This window comes from Alosa pseudoharengus, unplaced genomic scaffold, assembly GCF_046254945.1.
Source record: "Alosa pseudoharengus isolate Yale_2024_CS ecotype anadromous, Long Island Sound unplaced genomic scaffold, YU_APseudo_1.1 YU_APseudo_1.1_scf_12, whole genome shotgun sequence".
NCBI classification, from domain to species: Eukaryota; Metazoa; Chordata; class Actinopteri; order Clupeiformes; family Clupeidae; genus Alosa; species Alosa pseudoharengus.
In genome coordinates this window covers 38,380,151-38,396,445 of record NW_027468587.1, presented here as the reverse complement: position 1 = coordinate 38,396,445, position 16,295 = coordinate 38,380,151, and the positions used below count along the sequence as shown (strand labels likewise).

Here is a 16,295-nt window from a genome sequence, read left to right as displayed (position 1 = left end):
CGCGCTGTTAAAGGGAATGACAGATGTCATTCTCATTGGTTTAATTGATGTTACGCTCAAAACACACCCGTGACTGATTAAGAATCATAGGAACGTCTTGTTGCACCATCTGCCCGACATTTGATTACGAAAACACTCCCGATGTGGACTAACCTGACTCTAGCCAGATGAATTTCGTTCCGCCTAGCTCCACTCATCCATCTGGGATCGATCCATTGGAGTGGTGCTTCAGAAGGCTGGGCCTTATTAAAGGCATATGATTGGATAAGCCACTTGTCCGTCATCTATTGACGTGCTACTTCAACCACTCACATCAAAGCCAACCCATGACGCTGAGAACAGTCTCACAGTCGCTTCTACGCTACGTCACATCTATGAAACTCCCACCCTGCGTCCTGATTTGCTCTACCATATAATCTGGTGCCGAAATCACTTTCAACGGAACCGATCCCAGATGGATGTGAGTGGAACGAAATTCATCTGGCGAGAGTCAGGTTAGATGTGGACTGGATATCCCACTAAATTTAAACAAGCTTTTAGATCATGATAATAGGGCCCACAATGTCAAGGCAATGTAGGCATTGGTCTGCTGTCAGATTTAAGTCGTTGCTGAAGAGGTAGTTTACTAAAATTGTTTTGTTCTTACAATTCCAAAATGAATACTAACTGAGTACTAGTGACAACGCATAAATGATAACTGTGTAATTCTATAGAATAGCCCAGTGTGCACATTAAATCCTTCCCTAAGATTAGAAATGAACCATCATCATACACAACTCTATCCTACCAAGGAAAACATTTTCACAATTTTCACCATCTAAAAAAACTAGTTGTGCAGTAAAATATTTTTATACAACAATCCATTTCATAGACATATCAAAGATATAAAAAACATGGTTGTGTTTTGTTCTACCTCGGGTGAAGCTACCTCAAAAACGTAGGCCTTTTTGGGGTTTTGTTTCCTGTACTATTTTCTTGGAATTCTGCAATTCCCAGCATTCCTTGAAACTCCTGGTGAGCCTTTTCCTGTCCTAGGATACCTTGCCATTACTGTTAAATACTACAGCCACAGCATGCAAACAAATTTTGCTTGAAGTGTCAGTCCCCAGGCCCAGGTGGCATAGTACCCTAGAGCCAAGATCTTTTCTTTAAATTATGTAGGTAGAAAATAGGAAATTCTATCAATAATTGTCCAGGCCATAATCTACTAATGTGGAGCCTGTTCAGTGCACTCATGTCAAATATACAACCACATGTTCAGTGTGACAAACTACAATACCAATGTTATAATCTACTAACCTCTGTTTGTGATGATCCGCCGCCTTATAATGTAAAACAGAAACAAAGCGACCAGAATTATGGGGATGATGATCCCTGGAAAAGCAAATAATGTTTTCATGAAGAGAAACAACATAAATCCCTGATCGTCATCTCATTTATTTATAAGTCAGGATAACATGGTTGTCATGGATCTGAAACAAAGCAAACACGATTTGCTTAAAAGAACATGCTAACATTTTGGGAAATTAGGTTATTCACCATCTGCCCCAGAGTTAGATAAGATGACACACACCCCTCTCGTGTTCTGCCTGTAGTAACTCAGTCTGAAGCATCCAACTAGCCTATCTCCCAAAAGTGACCAAAGAACTCAAACATTGTTCTATTTACATGTTGTCACTAGTATAATTAAAATGTGTACAAATTTCAATGTAAAATGCAACACAGCAATTTTCTAAGCATGTTTGGAACTACATTCTCATTCAGGCAAAGCACTACTACAGCTTTTCAGGTGCTGCGTACAAATCACTCTGCATAAGTATAGCAATGCTTTTCCTGAATGAGAACATAGTTCCAAGTTTGTATATGCTTAGAAAATTGCCTATTTGTAGCCTATATGTTGTAGCCTAAATGATACCCTCCGATCGCAGCCAAACCAAACTCAGAGCCGCGGAGAGGAAATGGCACAAATCCAAACTAACTGATGACCTCAAAAACTACCAGACACTCCTAACCTCCTTCTCAGCCAGCATCACTGCTGCTAAGACGGCTTTCTACAATGACAAAAACAACAGCGCTACAGACACTCGAAAACTTTTCTCAACCTTAAAATCGCTACTCAACCCTCAGCTGCCTCCTCCTCCATCCAGCTTTACTGCGGATACTCTTGCCTCATTTTTTACAAACAAAGTGGCGGCAATCAGCAGTCAATTCTCTACATGCCCACAAAATCCATCAGACTCAGATACCGCACTCCTACAACCTCTAGGGGCTGCTGGAAAATTTTTTTCAGCATTCGCGCCTCTCCGAGAGTGCAGTATCTAGACTCCTGACATGTAGCCGTCCTAGCACATGCTCATTGGACCCTATACCTACGAGCCTACTTCAGTCCATCAGCCCGACCATCGCACCAGCTATCACACATGTGATCAATGCCTCGCTAACCTCTGGCACATTTCCAACAGCGTTCAAAATGGCCCGGGTAACACCGTTACTTAAGAAAACTTCTGGGTCATTCCACGCCAACTCAGCCACCCATGTACATGACACCTCTCATATTTTGCTGAAAAGCGGCGAAAATATGCCTTATGTTACCAAACGAGGGAATCTGAAGTTTCAGGTCAATATCTCAAACGGTTTGTCCGTGGCGTCCATTTGAATTTCGGGTGCCACGGTCCTAATTGACACATTGGAATTTCACATTTCATCTTATGCCATTTTTGGAAGCCCATAACGTATGTTCTAATAGTCGTAGAAGGCTGGAAACTGGTGTGGTAGTTCATTGTAGCCTGTACTACACAATTCTGGAGGCAGAATCAACATTCCTTATTGTTTGGGTCAGAGGTGGGTCACCAAAGTCCTAAAAAATGTTGACGGCATGTGTGATTTTTCACTTTTTGGGTGGCCTTAGCACCACAATTAATGATTATATTTATTCTAAACAGGATTATTTGTTATATGTGGGAACCTTGCTCTTGCCAAAATGAATTTAAAGGGTATGGTACCACTAGTGGGGGTTTTATGGGGGTCCAAAAACCCTCTCCGGCAGATGTGACTCTTTTGAGATACATATTTGTTCTTTCTTTTAATGAAATAACATTTTTGACTATGAAGCTCCATAATGTGAATTTTATTCTTCATAATGCACCATTTTGGACATTGTTTCCAGAAGTCTGGAATGTAGATCAGGGAGAATTTAGTGATGATAAAGCATGAAAATAGTGGAAATAACTTAGTATTATGCTCAGTGATGGCAAACAATTAAATACTGAGACTGTCACGGATTAACCCCTTATCCCCCATGAAAGAGACCCGCCATCAAACTTTTAAAGAACTAAATAACAAGAATGTTACATAGTGTAAGAGTCGGCTGCCTTTGACACAGTTAATCACCGCATCCTTCTCTCTATACTCTCTAACATGGGAATCTCCGGTTCTGCTCTCTCCTGGTTTGAATTCTACCTCAGAGGACGCTCGTTTAACGTATCATGGCTTGGACAGCTATCTGCACCTCACCATCTCACCACAGGGGTCCCCCAGGTTCAGTGCTGGGCCCCCTTCTCTTTGCTATCTACACCACCTCCTTGGGACAGATTATACGTTTGCATGGCTTCTCATACCACTGCTATGCAGACGACACACAGCTCTATCTGTCCTTTCCACCTGATGACCCCTTGGTTTCAGCACGGATCGCCTCTCAGACATAGCTACATGGATGAAGGCACAGCACCTCCAGCTGAACCTGCTGGTCCTCCCAGCTACCATACACCACGAAAACAACATCAACATCAAATTTGACTCCCTGTCTGTTTCACCTACCAGGACTGCAAGAAATCTAGGAGTTGTTCTCGACAACCAACTAACCCTCTCAGATCATGTTGCCTCAGTCGCCCGTGTCGTGTCGTTTTGCACTCTACAACATACGGATAATCAGGACTTACTTGACACAAGATGCTACCCAACTCCTGGTTCAGGCAATAGTCATCTCACGACTTGACTACTGCAACGCCCTCCTGACAGGTCTCCCAGCCTGCACAGTAAAACCCCTTCAGATGATCCAGAACGCAGCGGTGCACCTTGTCTACAACCAACCCAAAAGGGCGCATGTTACCCCGCTGCTCATCCAGCTACACTGGCTACAAATGGCAGCCCGCATCAAATTCAAGGCTCTAACGCTTGCCTACAAAGTAGTCTCTGGTTCTGCTCCCACCTACTTGAATGCCCTCATACAGACATACGCTACCTCCAGACCGTTGAGCTCCTCAGACGAATGACGTCTAGCTCTACCACCGGTACGCTCAGGCCAATCCAAACTTTTCTCATCTGTTGTTCCTCATTGGTGGAACACACTGCCAGTTCCTACAAGGGCAGGGACATCCCTCTCCATTTTCAAAAAATTCCTGAAGACCCAGCTCTTTAGAGAACATCTCCTCTCATAGCACTACTTACAACAAGTCTTGCTGATCCTAGCACTTACCACCTGTCTTGAACTGTCACTAAACTGTTTACAAACAGCACTCACTGATGCACTTATTCTTACTGTACTCTTGTCCTAAAATTGTTGAGAGAATTGCTTTAAAACTTGTAAAAATGTTTACCATGTTGTTAGTCGCTTTGGTTAAAAATGTGTCAGCCAAATGTAATGTAATGTATATTTGTTAAATTGCACCCTTACATTTGCCGAAGTCGCGTGTCATCACCTGCATCTAAAAAACAATAAAGCACACAGTAGCTTTTTGAAGTCATGCAACTTAATATAGAAATATGAGCTCAATTTTATGTTGAATGTCAGTTTTAAAGTTAGTTTCATTTTCACAAACCTTAAAAGGCCTATGTGTAGGATTTGAGATGTCTTGAACGCATTGCATTATATTGCAATCACTCAATCAAATGACCATCAGTAGTGGGTAAAATTTCAGTGAGATATTAGATATCTACAGATGAACCTATGCACCCATTTCCAGCAAAAAATAATATATATATATACAGCGGGGAAAATAAGTATTCAATGCGTCAACATTTTTTTCAGTAAGTATACTTCCAATGAGGCTATTTGCATGAAATGTTCACCGGATATTAGTATTAACATAGGTAATCCACAGATACATAAAAATCCAAACATTAATGTCTAAAAGTAGAGTTATGAGTAAAAAGTGGAATGGCACAGGGAAAAAGTATTGAACACCCCTGCTGAAATTTCTTAAATACTTTGTGGAAAAGCCTTTATTCGTAAAGACAGCTTCAAGGCATTTCTTGTATGACGAAACTAATCAATCACAGGATTCTGGTGTGATTTTGGCCCATTCTTTTAAACAGATAGTCCTTTAACATTGAACATTCCAGGGGTCCCTTTTGTTAATCCTGATATATAGTTAACTTCCAAAACTGTTCAATTGGATTGAAGTCAGGGCCTTCATTTCCTTAACCTGACTCTCGCCAGATGAATTTCGTGCCGCCAAGCTACCCTCATCTATCTGGGATCGATCCATTGGAGTGGTGCTTCAGAAGGCTGGGCCTATGGAGAGAGATAGCTGTCAAAATATTTGTGTCCATAGATTTGATACACGTGCATATTTGTCTGTAGTTGTGCATAAAATAAATATTTGTGAATTCTCGAATGAGTCCAGTTGTGCATAAAATATAGTGTGTGTATTTTATCCATCAGAATACGGATGAAAAAAAATATGAATTAAAAAATTACAAGTACGAAATCAAACTTTACAGTTGGCTTTCTTTGGTATGAGTACGACTTCGCACAAGTGACTCAACTGTCAAAATACGTCATCGCCGCATTCACAGGCATTACTTGTTGAGAAAAGAAACATAGATCAAGATCAAGACTGCGCATGTGCTGAGACGAATCCGGCGGGGGCAGTGCCATTACTGCGGGTTGGCACCGTAGCTCGTACTGAATTGTAGGTCCGTTGCGTCGCATTTCTCCCGCCGTTCGCGTTGAGGAGTTCAGCTGTTGCTGCGCCGACATACGGCACCGGCCAATCAAGCCAATCTACGGACGGCACCAACCAATCACATAACGGTTTTACTTCAAGTCATTTGCATAGCTACCGTCGGGAACACCCACTGGCATGCGTTGACAGAACGCAGCTGTGTGTGGGAGCCGTAACACCATACATAAGCACTACACAGATTCCCAGGGCGAGCCGAAGACCAAGCTGTTCATCAGGGGCCGTATTCACAAAGCCTTTTATCTTACCACTAGGAGTACTCCTAAATCGCACTAAAAGATTTTAGCTAGGAGTTTTCTCTTAAAAGTTATTCACAAAGCCTTTCAGACCTACTCTTAGTAAGGAAAAATGACAACTCCTAAACTAAGAGTGAGTCTTCGTTGCTATGGATGACGTCATTACTCATGCACGAGCTTGACTGAAGTGACCACCTTGATTGGCTGATGATTGTAACGCGGGAATGATTCCAAACACCTCCCTTACGATGATGAGTGACAGGTGACAGGTCTGAGAATGCGTGCGCTACACAAGTAGTGCGAAGGACGGAAGATGATGAATAACTGAATAAAAAGGCCTAGCCTAAATGAATAAAGAGTAAGACAAAACAAATAGCCTAGTAGCCTAATGAAACATAGGCCTACGGATTGATGCAGTATCTTTGCAACATTATTAAATTAATCTGTCACCATATGCCTATGTTTGCAAAGAGGAGAACATTTTAATTTGATTCACAATGAAACGTTACATTTAATTTACATGTTGACAATGAGTCGTTTTGGTTGTTGTTGGTGGCGTTATTGCATCCCTTTTATGCCTACAATGCAAAATTGATCCCTCGCGATTGGAAGCTCCTGTTGCCGCATAGGCTACGCATTTCAAAACATCGCGACGTGAAATGCCGCAAAAAGCTGTTTGTGAATAGGTCTTAGTGAGTTAGGAGTCCTCTTGACTTCTTTTAAGCTGTCCCAGACTTAGGTGCTACTTTTAGGTCTAAAATGCTTCGTGAATTACTTTTAGTGAAAAAAATTAGGAGTTCTAAAGTTAGGAGTGACACGGCCATTATTTTTAGGAGTTGCTCCTAAATTCGCCACTTAGGAGCTACTTTTAGCCTTAAAATTCTTTGTGAATACGGCCCCAGAAGTGGATTGTGAACATCAACCGAAAGGATTTTGTTCCGAACAAACATATCACGGTAAGTTTTGTTTAACAGTATTAATCTTAAATCTTGCCAGTTGCCACAATGACTAGCATGCTGTTGTCTAGTCTTGCATGGCGAAACATCAGCTAACTTTAACGCTATCTATGTTGGTGTGTTAAGACATGGCACCAAATATTTGACGTAGAAGCAAAACTGTAAAGTAAAGTGTGTGCTAGGAACTTCGGTAGTCGCCAGAATAATTATCTCCATCAACTAAATGGCACTATTGAAAAATGTAACTACTAATGTTAGGGCAGCCATGGTGGCCATCAAATCAACATGATTTGGCATTACAAACAGAAAACGCATGATGGAGTTCGGGGACAGGCAACACTATGCTAGTTGCAAGATTGCTTTCCTTCTTTAAGCAATCTTGCAACTAGCATTTAACCATGAAAACATCAGTCATTTGGAAAGATCTTAGTGCGTTTTCCTCCGATTCAGTATTGTAATAAACAGTTTTTGGGTAGCACTCACATTTAAAACTCACTTGGATATTTGATGTAGATGTTGTGCAAAATGTTCATGATTGTTTTTGGGTTAAATTTGTTGTTGTGCTGAGTTATAGTCTACATAGTCTCTATATTTGTATTTTATCAGGGGTCAATGTCATCTGGAAGAGCACCTCCCAAAAGAAGATGTCTTCAGCCCTTACAAGAGGACACATCATGTGCTGAACCTGAAGTTACTGAATCTGATATAGAGGTGAATGTCAGCAATTTGGAAAATATGCATCTGCAGAAGTGTGACGTTGGCATCCAGTGTCCAGATACTGCAGACGACAACTACAGTTTTAAGTCAACAAAAGACTGTGACACAAACTGATCAGTGTAGGCCTATGATTTGGATGACAAAGACTCAAAATGTACACAGGCTTGGGCATGGACAGTTTTTGGCAATTTTTGTACGCCATTATGGCTTTTCACTCACAACTAAGGACCATCAAGTTAGCTGTCCCTGAACAACTGTTGCTTGTTCTAATGAGGCTCCATCCATACTTCCACACAGGGATTTGTTGATAAATTTATACTTAACTTTTGAATTACTACTGTTTAGTGTATCTTTTTACCCATATTTCCACACAGGGATTTATTCATTACAGTGCATGAAAATGCACTGTACTGTTCTTCCTAGGCTTCTTATTCTTCTTATTATAGTGCATGAAAATGCACTATACTGTTCTTCCAAGTCTTCTTATTACAGTGCATGAAAATGCACTGTACTGTTCTTCCAAGGCTTTTTCTGATTATTAGAGTGCATGAAAATGCACTGTACTGTTCTTCCAAGGCTTTTTACAGTGCATGAAAATGCACTGTACTGTTCTTCCAAGGCTTCTTCTTATTACAGTTCATGAAAATGCACTGTATGTCACGGTTCAGACAGACGACCAGAGGACCACAATTGCGTCACACCAGAAAGTTTATTAAACTTAAGGGAAAAGGGAAGTAGGGAGTGAATGAAGGCTCCAGGGGTTCCAGGGGTAACCGGGAACGTGCTGTGTCTGTGTCCCCCCCAGTGGCAGCGATGCGTCCTATGACGCCGGTGGTGGGTGGTCCGGAAGTCCTGGGGGGGGGGAACACAGATACAACAGGGCGGATGAAACGAGGCAGAAGTACAGATCAAGGGAAATCCAAAAATCGTAGTAGCAAGGCAGAAGGCTGGTCAGAGTTACCGAGATTGAAGAGTAGTCAGGAGTCGTTACAGCAGAAAGCAGGTCTGGTTTTCAGGGGCAGAAGAGTAGCCAAGATTCTGGCAGGTCCGTGGTCACAAAACAAGAGTCAGCCAGAAGCGCGAGCAAACAGGTTCCGGGTGTGAGCTTTGCAGACGATCTGACAAAGGAGAGCTGAAAGACAGGGCTTTAAATACTGGGAGAGGTTAGTGGGTAATGCAGCGCAGCTGGCAGAGTAATTAGAGCAGAGCAGATCAGAGCAGGGACAGGTGGAGCTAGTTAGGCTGAGTAGAGAGAGTGGTGAGCAGAGTGGAAGATAATGGAAACCAATTAAGGTGGTAACCCGGTGGAGTGAGAGGACTCATGACAGAACCCCCCCCCCAAGGCACGGCCCCAGAAGTCCCAAGAGCAACACCACGCCGGGCGGGAGGAGGGGAGCCGGCGGAGGGCTAGAACTCCTCCGAGCGGTCTGAGTGAACGTCCTCATCCTCGGAGGAAGCCGGAGGGTCGTGGTCGGGAGACGGGACAGGTCCCGAGACAGGGTCAGGCACAGGACGGGAAGCCGGGCGGGCAGGATGGTTAGGGACCCCTCTGGGGCGGCCCCTACGGATTGCAGGTTGATCAGGATGCCGTTGGTGGAAGGCGGTGATGAGAGTCCGATCCACAATCCGACTAGCCGGCACCCAGGTCCTTTCCTCAGGTCCATAGCCCTCCCAGTCAACGAGGTACTGGAGACCCCTACCCCTCCGTCTGGACCGAAGCAGGCGGCGGACGGTGTAAACCAGACCACCATCGACGAGCCGTGGAGGAGGAGGAGAAGGCGCAGCAGGGACCAGTGGACTCTCATGAATGGGCTTAATCTTAGACACATGGAAAGTGGGGTGCACCCTCATGGAATTAGGCAGTTGAACTAATCACTCTTACGATAGGGAATGGGCCAAGGAACCGAGGTGCCAGCTTTTGCGACTCCACCCTGAGTGGCAGGTCCTTCGATGACAACCATACCCTTTGACCAACATGGTAGGTGGGAGCAGGAGTTCTCCGACGGTTGGCCCCGGTAGTGTAGCTGGCAACGGATCTGAGGAGTGTGGCTCGGGCTTGTGACCAGGTGCGGCGACATCGACGGGCAAAAGCAAGTGCAGATGGGCAAGTAACCTCCCCCTCCTGGCTGGCGAATAGAGGAGGCTGGTATCCATAGACACATTGGAAGGGGGACATACCGATGGCAGAGCAGGTCAGAGAATTGTGTGCGTACTCCACCCATGTCAATTGCTGCGACCAGGAGTGGGGGTTGCGGGAGGTCATGCATCGCAGTGCCTTCTCGAGCTCCTGATTTGCCCGCTCTGACTACCCATTGGATTGGGGATGGAATCTGGAAGTCAGACTGACTGTGGCTCCCAGCAGGTGACAGAACTCCTTCCAAAAGGCGGAGGAGAATTGTGGGCCACGGTCAGAAACTACATCCTTTGGCAGTCCGTGGATCCGGAAGACGTGTTCCAGGACCACCTGGGCGGTCTCCTTGGCGGTTGGGAGCTTGGGGAGGGGAACGAAGTGTGCCATCTTGCTGAATCGGTCAACTATGGTGAGAATGACGGTCATGCCACTTGAAGGGTGCAGCCCCGTGACAAAGTCAAGGGCGATGTGAGACCAGGGACGTGTGGGCACAGGCAGGGGCTGCAGCAATCTGGCTGGGGGCTGGCAGGACGACTTGTGTTGGTTGCAGATGGGGCAGGCTTGGACGAATTCCCGTACATCCCTTCTCAGAGAGGGCCACCAGAACCTCTGGGCGAGCAGGTTGTAAGTGCGGGTGGAGCCGGGGTGACAAGCTAGGCGGGAGTCATGTCCCCACTGAATGACCTTGGACCTCAGGTTTTCGGGGACAAAAAGGCGGTCAGCTGGGCAAGTGCTGGGACCTGGCTGGTTACGGAGAGCTTCCAGCACCTGTTCCTCAACGTCCCAGGTCAGAGCTGCTACGATGCAGGGACTTGGCAGAATCGACACAGGGTCCTTGGAGGGGGTGTCATCCTTCTGGAATTGACGGGAGAGGGCGTCTGGCTTGGTGTTGCGTGATCCAGGCCGGTATGACAGAGTGAAGTTAAACCTGGTGAAGAACAGGGCCCAGCGGGACTGCCTGGAGTTCAACTGTTTGGCCGTGCGGATGTACTCCAAGTTCTAATGATCGGTCCAAACGAGGAATGGAACGGTGGACCCCTCCAGCCAGTGACGCCACTCCTCCAGGGCAAGCTTCACAGCCAGCAGCTCTCGGTTCCCTATGTCGTAATTGCACTCAGAAGGGGACAACCGACGTGAGAAAAAGGCACAGGGATGGAGCTTCCTATCCTCCGCAGCCCACTGAGAAATCACAGCCCCGACTCCCACATCCGAGGCGTCCACCTCCACAATGAATTGCCGGTCCACATCAGGCATCTGGAGGATGGGAGCAGAGGTGAACCTTGCCTTGAGGGTACTGAAGGCTTTCTCAGCTGCTGGGGTCCAGGTGAAGGGTTGCTTGGTGCTGGTTAGCGCAGTGAGAGGAGCAGCAATGGTACTGTAGTTCCGGATAAACTTTCTATAGAAGTTAGCAAACCCCAGAAACTGTTGCAGCTTCTTTCTGTTCTCCGGAACTGGCCATGAAGTGACTGCTGATATCTTGGCAGGATCCATTTGGATACTTCCCTCTGCCACGATGTACCCCAGGAAGGCCACTGTCTTGATGTGAAACTCACATTTCTCCGCCTTGGCGTAGAGGGAATTCTCCAGGAGACGATGAAGGACTTGCTGGACATGGCGGATGTGTTCAGACAGGTTTCTGGAGTAGATTAAGATGTCATCCAGGTAAACGATGACAAACTTGTTTAACATGTCCCGCAGCACGTCATTCACTAGAGCCTGGAACACAGCAGGAGCATTGGTGAGGCCAAAAGGCATAACCAGATTCTCATAGTGGCCTGTTGGTGTATTGAATGCGGTTTTCCATTCATCTCCCTCCCGGATCCGCACTAGGTGGTAAGTGTTTCTGAGATCCAACTTGGTAAAAACAGTGGCTCCCTGGAGCAACTCAAAGGCAGAGATGAGCAGAGGCAGAGGGTAACGGTTTTTCACCGTGATGTCGTTGAGTCCCCTGTAGTCAATGCAGGGGCAAAGAGATCCATCTTTCTTCCCCACAAAGAAGAAGCCAGCACCAGCAGGAGATGAAGACGGGCGGATTAATCCTGCGGACAGAGAGTCGTTGATGTAGTCCTCCATGGACTTTCTTTCAGGAGCAGACAACGAATAGAGACGGCCCTTTGGAGGGGCTGTTCCAGGGAGAAGGTCGATGGCACAGTCGTACGGTCGGTGAGGGGGCAGAGATGTGGCTCTTGCTTTGTTAAACACTTCTCTGAGACCATGGTAGCATTCTGGGACATTGGAGAGGTCAGGAGCGGAGTTGGTGGCTACTGGCCGAGGAGGTAGTGCGGCAGCAAGCAGGCAGGTTCGATGGCAGTCCTCTCCCCACTCCCTGATCACCCCGGTCACCCAGTCGAGCTGAGGGTTGTGCCGGCGGAGCCATGGGTAACCCAGGATGATGGGTTGGCCTGGAGAGGGGAGCAGGTGAAACTGGATAGTTTCTTGATGGTTTCCGGACAGACCCATAGAGACCGGGGCTGTGACATGAGTGACCGATCCGAGTAAGTGTCCGTCCAGTGCCTGGGCAGGAATAGGAGGTGTCAATCGGTGGTTCTCCAGTCCCAGTTGGCGTGCCAGCTTGATGTCCATTATGTTGGCTTCGGCGCCAGAATCCACCAGAGCAGCCAGGGTGTGAGTTGAGTCAAAGAGACGGAGGTGAACTTGCAGCAGGGGTTTGCGGTCGGAGGACTGGACGGTCATAGAGCTCAACCGGACTCCCCCTATGCCCGGTGAGCTTCGGCTTTTAAAGGGCAGGTTACAACACGATGTCCATCACCTCCACAATAGAGGCAGAGGTTTGAGGTGAAGCGGCGCTGGCGCTCTGCAGGAGTGAGAGGCTCGCCCAATTTCCATGGGCTCAGACTGGTCAAGCTGGCTTGGTTGAGTGGCAGTAGACGACAGGAGCCCAGTCGGATTTCTCCGAATGCCGGTAGTTGGTGGATTTTGGCGCCCCCTCTCACGACGACGGGTCTGTATCCTTCTGTCGATCCGGACAGCCAGTGCAATGGCTTCATCAAGGGTGGAAGGCAGTTCATGGGAGACCAACTCGTCCTTGATATAGTCGGCCAAGCTATGGAAGAATGCGTCCACCAACGATGGTGTGTTCCAAGAACTTCGTCTTGCCAGAGTTCGGAAGTCGATGGAATGGTCTGCGACTGTACGTCTGCTTGCCGAATACTGAACAGTTCACGAGACGCCTCTGCGGTTGGTGAATCCAGGTCAAACACCTTCAGCATCTCCTCAGCAAACAGGTCGAAGGTTGCACATGCAGGGGTTTGACGTTCGAACTCTGCTGTTCCCCAGAGTCGAGCTCGGCCCGTCAGGTGAGTGATGGCATACCAAAACTTTAGCCCCTTCAGTGGCGAAGGTCCTTGGCTGCAAGGAGAACTGAAGTCGGCAGCTAGTCAGGAATGGCCGGACCTGGGTTGAATCGACGTTGAACCGCTCTGGGTTTCCGATCTTGGGTTCCGGAGCAGCGGCTGCAATGACCGGGGCAGGTAACTCGGGGGCTGAGCTGGTGGGCAGACTGACTGGAACTGGGCCGGTGGGCGGAGTGGCTGGGGTAAGGTTGGTGAGGAGTTGGATGATCATGCCGAGTTGTTGTTGCTGCTGCTGGAACTGCTGCTGTTGCTGCTGGAACTGCTGATGCTGTTGGTGGCCGACCTGAAGCAGGGAGGCAATGTCGCCGCTCATGCGGGCTAACCCTCTCTCAGTGTGTTCCAGGCATTGCATGGCGGTGGGTTGCTCAGGTTCATCGGCTTCCGTGTCGGGGGAAGTGTGTGCTGAGTCCATGAGTGTCAGATCGTACTGTCACGGTTCAGACAGACGACCAGAGGACCACAATTGCGTCACACCAGAAAGTTTATTAAACTTAAGGGAAAAGGGAAGTAGGGAGTGAATGAAGGCTCCAGGGGTTCCAGGGGTAACCCGGTGGAGTGAGAGGACTCATGACACTGTACTGTTCTTCCTAGGCTTCTTATTACAGTGCATGAAAATGCACTGTACTGTTCTTCCAATGCTTTTTACAGTGCATGAAAATGCACTGTACTGTTCTTCCTAGGCTTCTTCTTCTAACACAGTTAATGCAACTTCAACCGTTTAACGTAGAAACTTCATTCAAACTATGTTACGTAGGTCTTACTTATGACATGTGGGCTATGTATTTTTCAGCTTTGTAACTTTTATATTTTTTAAACTATTAATTAAAAACTACTCAAAATTTCCCCATAGACTTAACATGGGCTGATGACATCACAATAGAGCCGTTAAGCAATTAGAATCCTATGCCAGGTGTTCCGGCCACCTGGATCAACTGCCAGTCTCAGGCTTTAAGCATACAAACTGGCTCTATTAAGACTACACACCCTGTTCAACTGCTTCCTCTGCCAAAAACTGTTTCAAAGTAAAAGTCCTCACTACAATATTTCACTGTTAAACAATTTAACCCTTTAAACTACTGAACTTTTTAACTGTTCAGCCATTGTAACTGTTACTTGTCATCAACTATGACTCCTACCCACTGTAGCTAGTTAGCATGGTTAGCATGTTAGCATGTTAGCATTGCTAACATTGTTAGCATTTTTAGCAAAACTGCTAAAAATGAATAGCTAAGTAACATTGTTAGCATTTTTAAGAAAAACTGCTAAAAATGATTAGCTAAGTAACATGGTTAGCATAGTTAGCATGCTAGTTAGTATAGTTAGCATAACTACTAAAAATGATTAGCTAAGTTAGCTAAGTCACATGGTTAACATAGTTAACATGCTAGTTAGCATAACTACTAAAAATGATTAGCTAGGTTAGCTAAGTCAATAGTGCCAATAGTGCCATTTAGTTGATTTGTTTTTCAATAGTGCCATTTAGTTGATGGAGATAATTATTCTGGCGACTACCGAAGTTCCTAGCACACACTTACTTTACAGTTTTGCTTCAACGTCAAATATTTGGTGCCATGTCTTAACACACCAACATAGATAGCGTTAAAGTTAGCTGATGTTTCGCCATGCAAGACTAGACAACAGCATGCTAGTCATTGTGGCAACTGGCAAGATTTAAGATTAATACTGTTAAACAAAACTTACCGTGATATGTTTGGAACAAAATCCTTTCGGTTGATGTTCACAATCCACTTCTGACGAACAGCTTGGTCTTCGGCTCGCCCTGGGAATCTGTGTAGTGCTTATGTATGGTGTTACACAGGGACAGTCTGTGTAATAACGGCAGGTGAACTTATATATTTTTGTTCCATATATATGTATTTTTCCACTGCTGTTGTAACAGCCGAACACACAACAGGTTCTTCCCGACATCGTAAGCCAAAAAACGAAGGGAAAAAAAGACAATTTGTTCAACTCCACAGGTAGCTTACAAACGTTAGCACCGACTTGTCAACTAGTACGAGCTACGGTGCCAACCCGCAGTAATGGCACTGCCCCCGCCGGATTCGTCTCAGCGCATGCGCAGTCTTAATCTTGATCTATGTTTCTTTTCTCAACAAGTAATGCCTGTGAATGACGTATTTTGACAGTTGAGTCACTTGTGCGAAGTCGTACTCATACCAAAGAAAGCCAACTGTAAAGCTTGTAATTTTTGAATAAATGTTTTTTTCATCCGTATTCTGATGGATAAAATACACACAATATATTTTATGCACGACTGGACTCATTCGAGAATTCACAAATATTTATTTTATGCACAACTACAGACAAATACGCACGTGTATCAAATCTATGGACACGAATATTTTGACAGCTATCTCTCTCCATACGGGCCTTGCAAATCCTTGCATAAGATTGGATAAGCCCTTTGTCTGTCATCTATTGACGTGCTACTTCAACCACTCACATCGAAGCCAACCCGTGACGCTGAGAACAGTCTCACAGTCACTTCTACGCATCTATGAAACTCCCGCCCTGCATCCTGATTGGCTCTACCATACAATCTCGTGCTGAAATCACTCTCAATGGAACCGATCCCAGATGGATGTGAGTGGAGCTAGGCGGAGCTAGTCGGAACAAAATTAATCTGGCGAGAGTCAGGTTATGATTTCCTTTCTCTGAAACCAATTGAGAGTTTCCTTTGCTGAATGGTTTGGATCATTGTCCTGCTGGAAGGTCTAGCCATGTCTCATCCTCATCACGCTGGTGGATGTAAAGATTCTCCCAGAACAAAATGACTCCATTCATCATTCCTTCAACTGTATGAAGTCTGCCAGAAAGCAAACTTTCAACGAGCTTTGACATGTTTTTTTTTTTTTTTTCAGCAATAGAGTCATGCGGGATGAGCGTGCATAGAGGCC

General features: G+C 45.9%; 1 protein-coding gene across 2 annotated transcripts in view; it reads right to left on the bottom strand.

Moving 5' to 3' along the window:
* Positions 1 to 16,295, bottom strand: part of igflr1 (IGF-like family receptor 1) — a 93,836-nt gene that overhangs the window by 41,124 nt on the left and 36,417 nt on the right. For both annotated transcript variants that reach the window (XM_076281217.1, XM_076281218.1), the window contains exons 4-5: positions 4,673 to 4,703; positions 1,300 to 1,374 (exon numbers count right to left, since the gene is read on the bottom strand). In XM_076281217.1, the coding sequence (XP_076137332.1) occupies positions 1,300 to 1,374; positions 4,673 to 4,703 (106 nt within the window). The remainder of the gene's footprint in view (positions 1 to 1,299; positions 1,375 to 4,672; positions 4,704 to 16,295) is intronic.